We start from the raw sequence: 13,377 nt of genomic DNA on the forward strand, positions 1-13,377 counted from the left end.
TCTGAGAATTCAGGAGAGGCGGTTTCTCTGCCTTTAAAGGATCTTCCCTACAGAACTATTATCCTGAAAAGTGTTTTTTTTCTTCTCAGAGTAGATGGAATGTTGTTCCACTTTAGCCTGTCATATGCCTCTCTTCTGATAGATATGTAGGAGAGGAGCAATATATTATGGCATTAGTGATAATGATATCACCTAAAGATATCATGGCTTTAGTGACCTTCAGGATAGACTCTTTTTTTACGTGCATCAGATGGGGTTGAATCAGTGTTTTAATCCAGTTGTTTTGGCTTTGCATGAAGTCATCCTATGGCTTCCTGCCAGCATAGGAAATCATGCAGCTGTTCAGCTTGAGATGAGCAGAAGTAAGTTTCTGGGGGTCAGAATCAATATTTTGAACTGCGAGGATATGTATATTTTAAACTTGGACTTTTTCTTTGATACTTCCAATTTTCTCTTCAAAAATGAATTGACTTATGAAGTAATTTAAGAAACACTGGCAACTTTTGATTGTTTGCTTTTTCTTTAAGCTCTGATACAATGTGACCTATCCTCTGCTTTTTTGATAACTCTTGAAGTCAGAATGCTGACAGTTTCCCAGAAATTTTCATTATTTTGTAGTGAGGGAACAGACTTTTATAGAGTATCCATTTTAATGTACAGGGCCAAGATGAGTTGTTTTCTAAGCATCCAGTATCCCTGTAGCTTCAGCCAGTGTTTGAGAAAGGGAAATCATGCCAATGATCTGTGCTCATACCCAGAATCTATGCCTTGGAAAAAGTCAGAGACATTTATTTTCCTCCTCTTCCTCTATTTTCTACTCATCACTATGAAGTGGAATAGAAAAGTCTCACTGACAGCATAAGGTTCAATTTGCGTTCTTTGAGACTCCTGGGAGATGTTAACGTCAGTGTGTGATGGGATTTGAGGAACTTTATCCCAGTTCTCAAAAATGGCATGTCCTGACATGCCAGCCATTCACATTAAGGTCTGTCAAGTTGTAGTGATTCTGAGATCTGGGGTAAAATTCCTCAGATGTCATGGTACACCATGCCCAACATCAGACTCCAGTGCCAGTCTGCATGGCCTGGGTTTAAATTTGCCAGTGTCCAGGCAGCCTGGTCACTCCCCTGTGCTGGGCACCCCAGGAGCTGGGAAATTTTAAATAAGGCTTATGGGAAGCTCAGCACAGGGGAGTGACTCTGTACTAGACTCCCCAAGCATCCTTCAACATTACACATGTTCAGTTTAAAACATGATACAAACCACTCACAAAGGTGTTCCATGTCAAACATGGGACATTTTTGTGTCTAGTTTATCACTATTATTATGTGATAAATTGGTTAAATGTGCAGCATGTTACAGTTTATTGTGCGTTAATTACACAATGAATGTAACATCTGCCAGGGGTCTGAATTTCTCTGAGAAACTCTTAGTTTTCAGTGTGATTTGTAGTTGTTTCCCCAGATGTTACCATACTGCCCCCTCACCACTCTTTTTTTAATTAGCAAAAAGTTGTATTTGTAGTATCAATGAATTGCACTATCAAAATTAGTTGGAACAAAATTTTATCAAATTGAAAAGTTGTTTTGGTCTAGTAATGGTGCCAAAATGCTAAATTTTACTTTCTTTAAATGGCAAACTCCATGTCTCAATGAAAATTGCATGCCCATGTGGAACTCTGAAATACAGGAAAAACATGTTAGGCTGTTTTTAGTTCTAATGTCTATAAATAACACCTTGAAATTAGACTAGATATTGAGATGACTGATATGGTTTATGTCCATCACATTTAATGCTGTCAATTTTTAACATTGATTAACAATGAGGAAATATGTTTTGACAAGTAATTCGAAAATGAAAAATCTAAATGTTTTGGTGAAAAAATTTGAAAATGGTCCAGTTTGACATTATGGAAAGACTTTTTGTTTTGATTTTGATAACACTAGATTTGCTGTCAAAGCACTTCACTTGAACGTCTCTGCATGCTTAGAACAAAAAGCTTAAATCCAGCTAAACATTTCTTCATCAAATTTCTTCTTGAGACTAGTTTTCTGTATGTCCACCACTTAACTGATTGTTGGTTTCAAAAGTTTGCAGTTTTAATTTGCCACTGTATCACATCCTTCAGGGTTTCTTTGTAATAACAAGAGAACGCTGAAAGTCAAACAACACCATCATTTAGCTGCAAACACTGTCTGCATCCAAATAAATCTGTTGTCTGAGTTTAACTCAGTATTGATCTGCAGAATTCAGACTGAGACGAACAAAAGCATCTGAACTTGAAGTCAAAGTAGTTGTGCTTGCTTAAACAAAGGCTGTAATCAGCGACACGAGTGTATTCTACTTTGAAAATATTTACAGAATTTTTGTGGCGGTACAGTGAATAGTGAGTTCAGCTCACATATTGAAGAATAGGAAGATGAAAGATCCAGGTGTTATAAGGTCACCTGAAATCCCCACAGAGAATATGGAAATTTTGAACACTTTTTGAATGGGTTATGAATAAAAACAAAGAGCAGAAGGTAACTGATAGTGAGCAATGGGAAACTACTGTAGTGTAGTGAAGAGTGACCACCATGGGAGAATTGCTGGCTATGAAAGTGTACTTTTTATCTAATTGAGAAAGGTATACCTAAGGACAAATGATTGGAAGCTGAATTGCAGGAAATTCAAGAGTAAATTAAGGCATAAATGTTTAATAGTGAGCAAACTGGCAAGAAGAACTGTGGATTCTTTATTTCTTGGGAACTTAAAATTAAAGCTGGGTTTATTGTAGAAGACTTGTTTTAGCCAAAAAGTTATTGAGCATAATAAAGTGGGGTTAAATGTAATAGTTTTGGTTGCACAGGAAGTGAGACTACATGATTTTATGGACACTTTTTGCTTTAAAACTATCATTTAGGTGGGGGGAGGGGCTGAGAAACAAAATCATTGGTTTCAGGCAGGGAAGATTTGCTCTAACATGCAAGCTGAAATTTTCTGTCTCTTAATTTCATCCCATTATGTCTGTCTGTGCAATGCTTGTTTAATATTGAAACAACTCCAAACAATTTGCTTTAAAAATAGTGAGTCATAATTCAAGTTTTCATATACTACATGTTTTAATTCCCCATGCCTGATGAAAAACTCTGTAGTGTAGGAGTAGTGAATTTACTACTGTATGTGGAAAGAATACTTACAAATATGCTTATCTGGAATATTTAGAGGAAACCATAAAAATCCATTTTGAACAGGTGCAAATTACAGACAAATATGCTGATTTAATTGATAAGGTTTATTTTTTCTGATGCTAAGTTGATCTGGTAGTATTTTGTCCTTCCTAATTATGTTAAATGGACTATAGTATTTAGTACTTGTATTTTAAGCTGTGATTTGTTTTTCAGGTGATTTTCCTCACCACGTTGTTTTATCTATTAAGTTCCAGTGATGAGTACTACAAACCAGTGAAGTGGGTGCTTAACCTGACACCCTTGTCACAGCCGGGGCCAACTTCAAATATCATTGGCCAATCTGTGGAAGAGGCTATAAGGTATATTTTTGCTTTCTTACTATTTTACGTAAACATTTCTGTGATACTTCATTGCATGAATGTTGAATAACTTTAGTTTGTTTAATATTTTTTAGTTTAATGTTAATGGTTTCATCGTCTTGGGAATGGCCATTCATGTTCCAAGCACTTTTGGTCAGATCTTGCATTTGATTATATTAAAATGCATTTCAATAGGAATGAAGTACCTGAACATCTATGAAGATCCTTAGAGACCTGTGTGCAACCAATGAGAGGAAACAGAATAGAAACTTAATTCAAACTGATCCACATTGAACTTTCTACTTCCATACTCCCCTTCCTCCAAAAAGGCAGCCCCAATTGTTGAAGCTTTGGAAAAAATATAATTTGCTAATATTTGACTATATTTCAATACAATGCCATTATTTTCAGTTCATTTTCACAGAAATATGTCTCTGTTTTTAACAACACTAGCAGCTTTCAATAACCAGAACATAATATCTAAATATCTAAAAAAAACAAACAAAAAACCCAACCCATTTAGTAATTTGTAAAAGTAGTTTTATATATTTTGGGTTCAAAGATGATATACATTTCAACCTAATATATATAAAACTGCTTTTACAAACTATAAAATGTGCAGCATGTGTAGTATACACAGTGTTATATGTTTGAAATACAGCCATATCTGAGATAGGTCATCAGAAAGGTCACAGCAGTGCTAAACAAGGTGTTAGGATAATAGATGAATAAGTACTGAATCTATTTGAAATTGAAGGGAAAATTTAGGTAGCAGAAAGTAATTAACTTGAAATTGTGTTGGGAGATTAACAGCCCTTCTCTTAAGGAAGTACTGTGGGCTTTTCATTGACCACAGTTGCTTAGTAGCCATTTCATCTCCTGTGAAAGATTTAAGTTGATTTTTTTTTTAAATTAAATTATCATAGATTATAGAAGTAGGGTCAGAAGGGACCTTGTAGATCTTCAAGTCCGACCCCTGGCCTGGGCAGGAGTGAGTCCAGCCAGGTAGTCATCAAGCCTCTTCTTAAAGATCCCCAGGGTAGGAGCCAGCACCACTGCCCTAGGAAGTTGGTTCCAGCTCCTAGCTGCCCTCACTGTGAAGTAGTTCTTGCGGATGTCTAATCTAAATCTACTCTCTAATAATTTGTGTCCATTGTTCCTTGTCTTGCCAGGGGGCGCTAGGGGAAACAGCATCTTCCCTAAACCCTTCTGGTCCCCCCCTAATGAGTTTATAGACAGTCACCAGGTCCCCCCTCAGCCTTCTCTTGTGAAGGCTGAACAGGTTTAGGTCCTGCAGTCTTTCAATGTAGGGTCTGCCCTGTAGTCCCTGGATCATGCAGGTGGCCCCCTCTGGACCCTTTCAATGTTGTCCACATCCCTCCTGAAATGGGGCGCACAGAACTGGACGCAGTACTCCAGCTGTGGCCTGACCAGCGTCACATAGAGGGGGAGGATCACCTCCTTGGCTCTGCTAGAGATGTACCTGTGGATGCATGACAAGGTCCAGTTAGCCCTGCCAACTGTGACCTTGCATTGTCGGCCCATGTTCATCTTGGAGTCAGTAATGACTCCAAGATCCCTTTCTGCCTCCGTGCTCTCAAGAAGGGAGTTTCCCATTCTATAAGTGTGCTGCTGGTTTCTACTGCCCAAGTGCAGCACCCTGCACTTGTCAATATTGAAACGCATCCTGTTTATGTCAGCCCGCTCCTGTAACCTATCCAGGTCTTGTTGCAGTCTTTCCCTCCCTACTAGCGTGCTCACCTCACCCCAAATTTTGGTATCATCAGCAAATTTAAACAGGTTGCATTTCACCCCGTTGTCCAAATTGCTGATGAAGAAACTGAACAGTGCAGGCCCCACGACCGAGCCCTGGGGGACTCCGCTGCACACTTCCACCCAGGTTGAATATGACCTGTCCACCACCACCCTCTGGGTATGACCCTTGAGCCAATCTGCAATCCGTCTGACTGTGTAGGCATCAATGCCACAGTTGCCTAGTTTTTTAATGAGGATGGGGTGGGAGGCAGTGTCAAAGGCCTTGCTGAAGTCTAGAAAGACTACGTCCACAGTAACACCTGCATCCATTGCCCTTGTGACCTGATCATAAAAGGCAATCGGGTTGGTCTGACATGACCTGCCCCTAATGAAACCGTGCTGGTTGCCCTTGAGCATCATCCCTGAAGCCGGCCCATCACAGATGTGCTCCTTGAGGATCTTCTCAAAGAGTTTCCCAAGGATAGAGGTAAGACTGATGGGTCTATAGTTGCCTGGGTCCTCTCTCTTCCCTTTTTTGAAGATGGGGACCATGTTAGCCATCTTCCAGTCATCCGGCACCTGACCCGAGCACCACAAGCACTCGTAAAGCCGTGCCAAGGGCCCTGCAATAACTCCAGCTAGCTCCCTCAACACCCTGGGGTGGAGAGCATCTGGACCCGCTGACTTGAACACGTCCAGCCCTTCCAGAAGCTCCCTAACCCGGTCCTCCCCAACCTGAGGTCTGGAGGCGTTCCCCTCAAGTCCATCTGGCATCACGGTGGGGAAGTCCCAGGCCCTGCACAAGAAAACGGACATGAAGAATTGGTTAAAGAGTTCTGCTTTCTCCTCTGGCGCAACCACCAGATTGCCCAGCGTACTTTGCAGGGGCCCCACATTACCCGGTGCCTTCTTCATCCTCTCTATGTATTTGAAAAAGGACTTTTTATTATCTTTGATCTTGGATGCTAGTCCTAGCTCTATGTCCACCTTAACTTTCCTGACAGCCCCCCTACAGGCCCGAGCAGAGGAGGTAGACTCCTCTTTGGAGATAGCACCCCCCTTCCACTGGGTGTACGCTTCCTTTTTGGCAAGCAGGCATTCCCAAACACCCTTGGTGAGCCAGGGGGGCTTTCGGGCACTCTTGCCACCCTTGCATCTTGTTGGGATGGACTCCCCTTGGGTCCTGAGTATCATTTCCTTAAGGAACGACCACTCATCCTGGACACCGAGTTCCCCTGCCCTCAAGGACCCCAGCGCCTCCCCCACTAGTCTCCTCAACTTGTTGAAGTTGGCCCTTCTAAAGTCTAGGGCGACCGTCTTGCTGCAGGCCCTTGACACCCTGTGCTGAATGGTGAATTCCAGCAAGTGATGATTTAAATCTCTTCTAAATTTTACTCGTTAGCCCATGGTACAAGGGAACAGAGCAGTGCAACATTGGAAAGTAACTTCTCAGTGCTGCTGGCATAGGCAGTATGAGATCTTGGCTCCAGAATGGCACATAAAGAGATCGTGTTAGTTTTGTAGGTCCTGTTTTAAGCAATGCAAGGGATTAAATCATCATCCAGGAGAACAGCAAAATGCAGGGATAGAAATAAGCAGGGAGTTAAATGAAACAATAATCAACATACGTGGGGTCAGTGAAGAAGAACAAGCAGAGCGAAAGGGATGCTGATCTACTGGACAGAAGATTTTTGTTATGAAACACAAGAGTCCAACTCAGTTTAGTGTGGGGGGTTCCTCCTAGTATTAAATATTTCCCTTTGAAACTTATTAGAATAGATATGAGCTTTTTCTTAAGATTCATTATCTGAAACCCCAAGCAGGATTAGAGATGCTATGAATCATATTGAGATAAAGGGAATAACTTTATTAAGGTAATCAATTTTCATAAGATGGTGTTTGCCAAATTTAGACCAGTTTCTTGGTGACTAATACTTTCATTAGTCAGACTAATGTCTGTTGTTGTTTTTTTGTTTATTATTCCTGATGTAGTTAGCTTATACCTTATGCATAGCTGTTTATTCCTTGTTTGTCAGATTTCAAGTGATTTTGAAAGTACTGAATGCATATTCATTAAGCTTTCTTTCAAGAAGATTCTTTTGTTAAAGTTTTGCAAGTATCTCTTCTACTAAAAAAGGTCAGTTATCATTGACCTATGAAGAGTAGTGACCTAAAAATTGCAAAGAATCTTATATGGCTTCTATATTAAATCATATGCTGATGTAATATGGGATGTACTACAGAAAATCAGTAAGCTCCAGTGGCTTTATGAATTGCTTAATAATAGGGCTGTGCAAAGCTTCGGGTCCTGATTTGATTCGGCAGAGATTTGGCCCAATTCGATGGCCAAATCTCCAAATCCAAATCAAATCAGAGGGCCCTTTTAAACTCTTAGAATCGAATTGGAACCCTCCAAATTGATTCAGAGATTTGGACATAGACAAAGCTTTGAAAGTTTTTTCTATGTGCCTCTAGGGAGTGCCGTCCTGGGGGGGGGGGTGCAGTTGGGGAAACCACCCTGGGTCTTGTGCTTTTTGGGGGCTTGCAGAGTGGTGGCTCCACATCCAGCTGCTCGCTCCCCCTCCTCCCTTTGCTGCTGATGCCGCTGCCGGCAGCAGCTATTTGGGTCTGGGGCCGTGGGATCAGAGCAGGGGTGTGGGGCCCCTCGTGCTGATTTGCCTTGGGCCCTGCACCCTGCTCGGGTCAGCTCTGCCTCTAGGTAGCAGGGGCTTATGAACGCTGTGATGCTATGTTATATGGAGCATCCCATAGGAACACAAGAGGGCTCCCCAGCGTACTCGGTAGCAGACCTGGAAGTGGACCAGAAGCACTTCTGGGTCTGCATGGGCTGGGGGGGCCCCCCATACCTCCCCTGGCTTGGCCCTCCTGTGTCTGGGGGGGACACCTGGGGACACCTGCAGCCAGTCGCCAAGCCAAGGAGGCACAGGGGGGCACCCCAGTGTGCTACCTGGCAGACCTCAAAGTGGACTGGAAGTACTTCCAGTCCACTTTGGGTTCACCACCGAGCACCTGGAGGGCCCCCCTGCACTCCTGTGGGATGTTCCATGTGCCCCAGCATCACTGCATTCACAAGCTGCACTTGCTACCTCAAGATATGTAGAAAAAACATTTAAATCTGTGTCTGTGTCCAAACTGTTGATTCTCTGGATCAGCATTGAATCTTCAAATTCTGATTTGGCTGAATTGAATCGGGGACAGTGATCCAAATCAATGAATGGAATCACTGTCCCTGATTTGGGCCGAATCTGAATCGAATAAGGGGACAGTTTTGTACACCTACTTGGTAATGATGCCATCTTAAGCTGTCGCAGAGTTCAAACATTAATTCAGTCTCATTGCATCCATGAAACAACGTGCCAAATAATTTAAGAAAGTTGCTATGTTTAGATTAACTTTGTTAGTGTGCAGGATTCTGTGTCTCATGCCTTGGCACTACCTTTCAGGTTATATTCTAGACACTTGAGCTAAGAGACCTTAACACATGCCAGCCAGTCCTTTTCAGACTGATCAGTGAAGAAGTCTCTGCACAAGACTTTTACATCTTGACTTGTGAGCTTCTGTTTTCAGAAAAGACCAACTTTTTCACATGGCTACCTGTCTGCACCCAGTGTACTTCTTCTGACTCCCTTCACAATACTTAAGAGGGCAAAGGCACCCTGGAGTGTGGTACTCTGGCACCATCCAGTTGTGGGTCTGGTTTAATAGTGCATTAAAAAAATCTTTTAGGCCTTTGGTGCATCCATTCATGTGTAACCTGCCTGTGAGAATCCTAGGATTGTCTGAAATGGTCTAAAAACTTTAGAAAGTGAACACATCTTTGCTTGTTTGGTTTTAATATAAGCCTGTAGGCAGTACTGTTGTTTAAAGAACCGCATTGAAATGATGGATTCCGTTTCTCACTGTTGTGACCTGGCTGTCCTGCAATTAAATGGTTAGGTCAAGGCTTACATGATCTGATGCAGAACAGCTTAATCTGTCAGAGGAATGTCTAAAATATGGCTATGTATAAAGCTTCATATTATTGTCATTCCATAATGCAGATTCCACAAATTCAGGCGGTAAAGTAAAATTTTGTTTTAAATGGTCCTTTTGTGTTACAGAATTTATTCTGAAATAAGAATAAATTTCCTATTTAGCCTGAACTTTCTTCATTGGAATTTTTGAATGTCACAATGTACCTTGGAGGATGGCAATTAAATTGGGGTGGTGCGTTTTGGGGAAGGGAATGGATTTCATTAGGATACACCTTGAAAGAATTTTGTTATTTCATCAGTTATGATTGGGGATCCTGCTTTTCTCTTCTTAAAGATGACAAATTCCCTGATAACCCCCTCCCTCCCCAACAAATTCTTTGATTTAGAACCCCCAAAACCACATTTTTCCATGATTAAAATGAAATGTTACTATACAGGTATTAGTTGAAAACAATGGATAAATTGGATGCTTATCTTGCTGGGATCCTATGATCCCAGCTGACTTCCTGCCCTTTGGGTGGGGGGGCTGGACTCAATGATCTTCCGAGGTCCCTTTCAGGCCTAATGTCTATGAAATCTATGAAATGTTTTATTGATATATTTAAACTTTTAAGGGAAATTGAAAGCCTGCCAGTGCCTCAGTCACTATCATATAACAAATTCTAAATACCTATACATTTTGGTACTTAATTTGGTGGGTTTTTTTATCATGGAAAATCAGCTCCCCCTGCCCCCTTTACTCACCAGGATGCAGGGCCAACTGCAGCTCTCCCCTCCTCCTCCCCCTTCCCCTCTCTGCCCCTGGCTTCCACACTGCTTTTTGGTACTGAGCAGCCCTGATATGCTAGTGCCCTGTCAGTGCCATTGCCCCTTACTCCTCACCCACAGCTCCCTGCCCCACCCCCACCCCACTCCTGCTGCAGGGAACCCAGCTGCCAGGTCTAAAGGGCCTAGGGATCTGGGTTTGCATCCCCCTGCCCCTCACAGCAGTGCCTGAGCCCTGACTGCTGCCCATGGGAGGCAGCGGCTGCTGGGGCAGAGCACAGAGCCCAGCTCCCCCTTCCCCATGTATGGCAAGAAAAGAGCAGAGCCCTTGTTGGGGTGGGGAGGGAAGCAGGTTGCCCGTTGTGCCCTGCCTGCCCCCACGTCATGCACAAATCTGGGGGGCATACGGCCCCCAGGAGTAGGCGCAACAGCAGGGAGCCGGCCTCCCTCACCACCTGATGAGCCACCTGCAGCTCTGTCCTGCTCCCTGTCTGGGCTCTGTAGCCATACATGGCCCCAAGCCCTAAGCTCCACATATCACACCAGCTGGGCAGTAGCCCCAGTCCTGCCCAATTCCCTCCCTTCCTTTCTATGGGGGCCTCAATTCCTCCCTTTACCCTACCCCAGACTTACCTGTGGGATGCTTTCCAGCATGTGTATGTGCATGCATGTACATGGTCTCCCCTGCTGATTGCCCTCCTCCTGCTCTCCCCAACCCCTTGCAGGCTGGAACTCTGACAGCCTGTGAGGCAAAACACATGGTTCCCTGATTTTTTTTTTTTTTTTCTCCTTTAAAGGAGAAAATCCAGTTTTTTACTTGAAATGAGAAAATCCAGGTTTTACCACATTTTTCCTTGTCAAACAGAAAACTGGGTCTTTGTTGGATGTCCTATACTGACCTTTACTTTTAAAAAAAAAAAACTTGCCAAATGGGGGTGACTTCATTTGTGACTAATATTTAATTCAGGACATTCCTCATAATATAGTCTCCAAATTTAAGAGACTTTCCCAGAAACAGTTACTGTACTTCCCTTGTGATTGTACTTCTTTGACAAGATAATTTGTAGAGTTCCCTTTAGCATATTTGTGTCCCACTTAGAATGTTCAGCCTTTTGTCCATTCTCCTTTCCTGTTTGGTATCGTTGATTTCTTTCCTTAATATACTTGTTAATATGTGTGTTTTGTTTAATGTAATTAGAGTGTAGAAAGTTTCATGCTCTTTCAGAGCTTGCTGGTAAAGTTCTGAAGCCTCTGAAATACTCAAAATGAGAGCATGGTGAAACTCTTACTTAGCCTGTGGCATGTGTGTCTTAAAGGGTCATAAATGCTGAGAGTTAGATGAGTTTACTAGATCTAGTCCAGAAGCATGAGACATAAGTGTGAGATTCTTGCAGGATTGTATTATGGACAGAGAATGAATAATCAAGTAAATGCAACCATTTCATTATAGAGAACTTATTTCACATCTTGTCTCCCTTGTATTGCTCTAATTTTTTTCATGTCATTTGGCACTAGTTATAACATGGAAGATGCAGAATGTGAATTGGGGGGGGGGGGGAGTACCGTTGCATCACAGCTTGAGTATCTTTTGGGCATAACACTAAAGTACTACTAATACTACCAGAATAAATAATATGATGTATGATATAAATAGTATAGTGTGATATGTCAAAAGCAGTAGTTGCTCCCTTGTTGCTTTTTAATTATAAATTTTGTTTTATTTTTATCTTCCTTCATCCCTATTCATTGTTGTTCCACTGGTTCTTTGTCCTATACATCTTTATTTTGAATATCCACTGTTCAGTTTCTTTCATCTGACCTACCTTTCTTTCCCCTTCTCTTTGTGGTGCCCCAAAATGCATGTATGATGTTGTCTTAATTTTGTTGTGGCCATTGCTGTCCCCATGCTTTCCATCTTCATGTATGTTCTTTTCACTTCTTGCTTTTTCTCTTTTTCCTGTCTGTGAAGTTGATATCCACACTAAAATCTGACTGTTTGGAAGGGCAGGAATATAGACTTAATTGTGGGGTGCAAGTCTTTCTCATTTGACTGAATGGTTTGGCAGTCAGAGATTTTAATAATAATAATAATAATCATCCTTTAAATACTAGGTTAACATTTAAAGAGGGCTCTAGGGTACTGTAAAATAGCCTCTGCTTGGCAAATTTGCAGGGTTCTTCAGATTTCAATTAGAAATTAAAGTGAAACAGCCCAGAATCCTGGAATAACCATTTTCCAGGTTTCAGGTAATACCAGAGGACCAATTTTTACATTACTTGAAAAATCAAACCAAATTATAAATTTTAGGCATGTGCAAAGCTTCAGTAGCAGATTCAATTCAGAGGAGATCTGGCCTGATTCAGCGGCCGAATCCAAATACACTTGGGAGACCCATTAATCTATCCGTATCGAATTGGAAGCCTCTGACTCGATTCAGACAGATTTGGAGATTCGGCCATAGACTGTTTAGGCAGGCACTAGGCAGTGCTGGCAGGAGCAGCAGGGGAGCAGCCAGACAAGCTGCAGCTTGAGCTGGCAGCCCCAAGAGCAGCCATGGCTTGTTTGGCTGCTCCCTAGTAGATCCTCTTCTAGGGTGCAGGCCTGGGAGAAGTTGCAGGAGCTGGGGAGAATATTTGGGGGTTGGGGTAATGAACAGTTCCCGGTTTGATCCCCGAGCCTCCACGGCTTCTCCTGGGACTGCTGGCTCAAGCTGTGGCTCATCTGGCTGCTCCCCCAGCTGCCTCCTCACCAGGGTGACGCAGGCAATGCTGGCAGACCTGGGAGAAGCCACGGGAGTGTGGCGGGGAATGATCAGGGAACTGGGGGATTGAATTGGGAACTGGGGAATCAAATGGGGAGCTGGGGGAACGAACAGGGGCTTCCCCCCAGCTCTTGGTTCACTCCCCAGTCATTTCCCCTCGGCCCCTGTGGCTTCTTCTGGGGCTGCCAGGACTGCCGGCCTCACCCTGGCAAGGGGGCAGCTGGGGGAGCAGCTGGACCAACTGTGGCTGCTTCCCCAGCTGCTTACACCAGCATTTCCTGCCTGTATAGTCTATGGCCAAATAAGATTTGGTGCCAAATATCTTTTGGATTTGGACGAATTGAAATGGGACGATGATTCGAATTACTGAATCGAATCACTGTCCCTCCGAATTGCCAAATCTGAAGCGAATACTTTTCACTTTGCACAGACCTAATAAACATTTGTGGTGCCATGAAGTGTTCTGTATCTAGAGTCTTTTCACATGTAATATAAACAATAACATAAGCAGATGAAGTGTACATGGGTGAACTAGTTTGTTACTGGTGTAGTAGACTGTACACACTGGGTA

General features: G+C 42.7%; 1 protein-coding gene across 4 annotated transcripts in view; it reads left to right on the forward strand.

The window, feature by feature from the left end:
• Nucleotides 1-13,377, forward strand: part of TMEM245 (transmembrane protein 245) — a 149,731-nt gene that overhangs the window by 97,112 nt on the left and 39,242 nt on the right. For 3 of the 4 annotated variants that reach the window (XM_090049554.1, XM_090049552.1, XM_090049553.1), the window contains one exon: nt 3,384-3,529. In XM_090049554.1, the coding sequence (XP_089905680.1) occupies nt 3,384-3,529 (146 nt within the window). The remainder of the gene's footprint in view (nt 1-3,383; nt 3,530-13,377) is intronic. The other variant, XR_016442650.1, reaches the window with a different exon arrangement.

Source organism: Crocodylus siamensis, chromosome 5 (assembly GCF_052110815.1).
Source record: "Crocodylus siamensis isolate JL-2025a chromosome 5, ASM5211081v1, whole genome shotgun sequence".
Classification (NCBI taxonomy): Eukaryota; Metazoa; Chordata; order Crocodylia; family Crocodylidae; genus Crocodylus; species Crocodylus siamensis.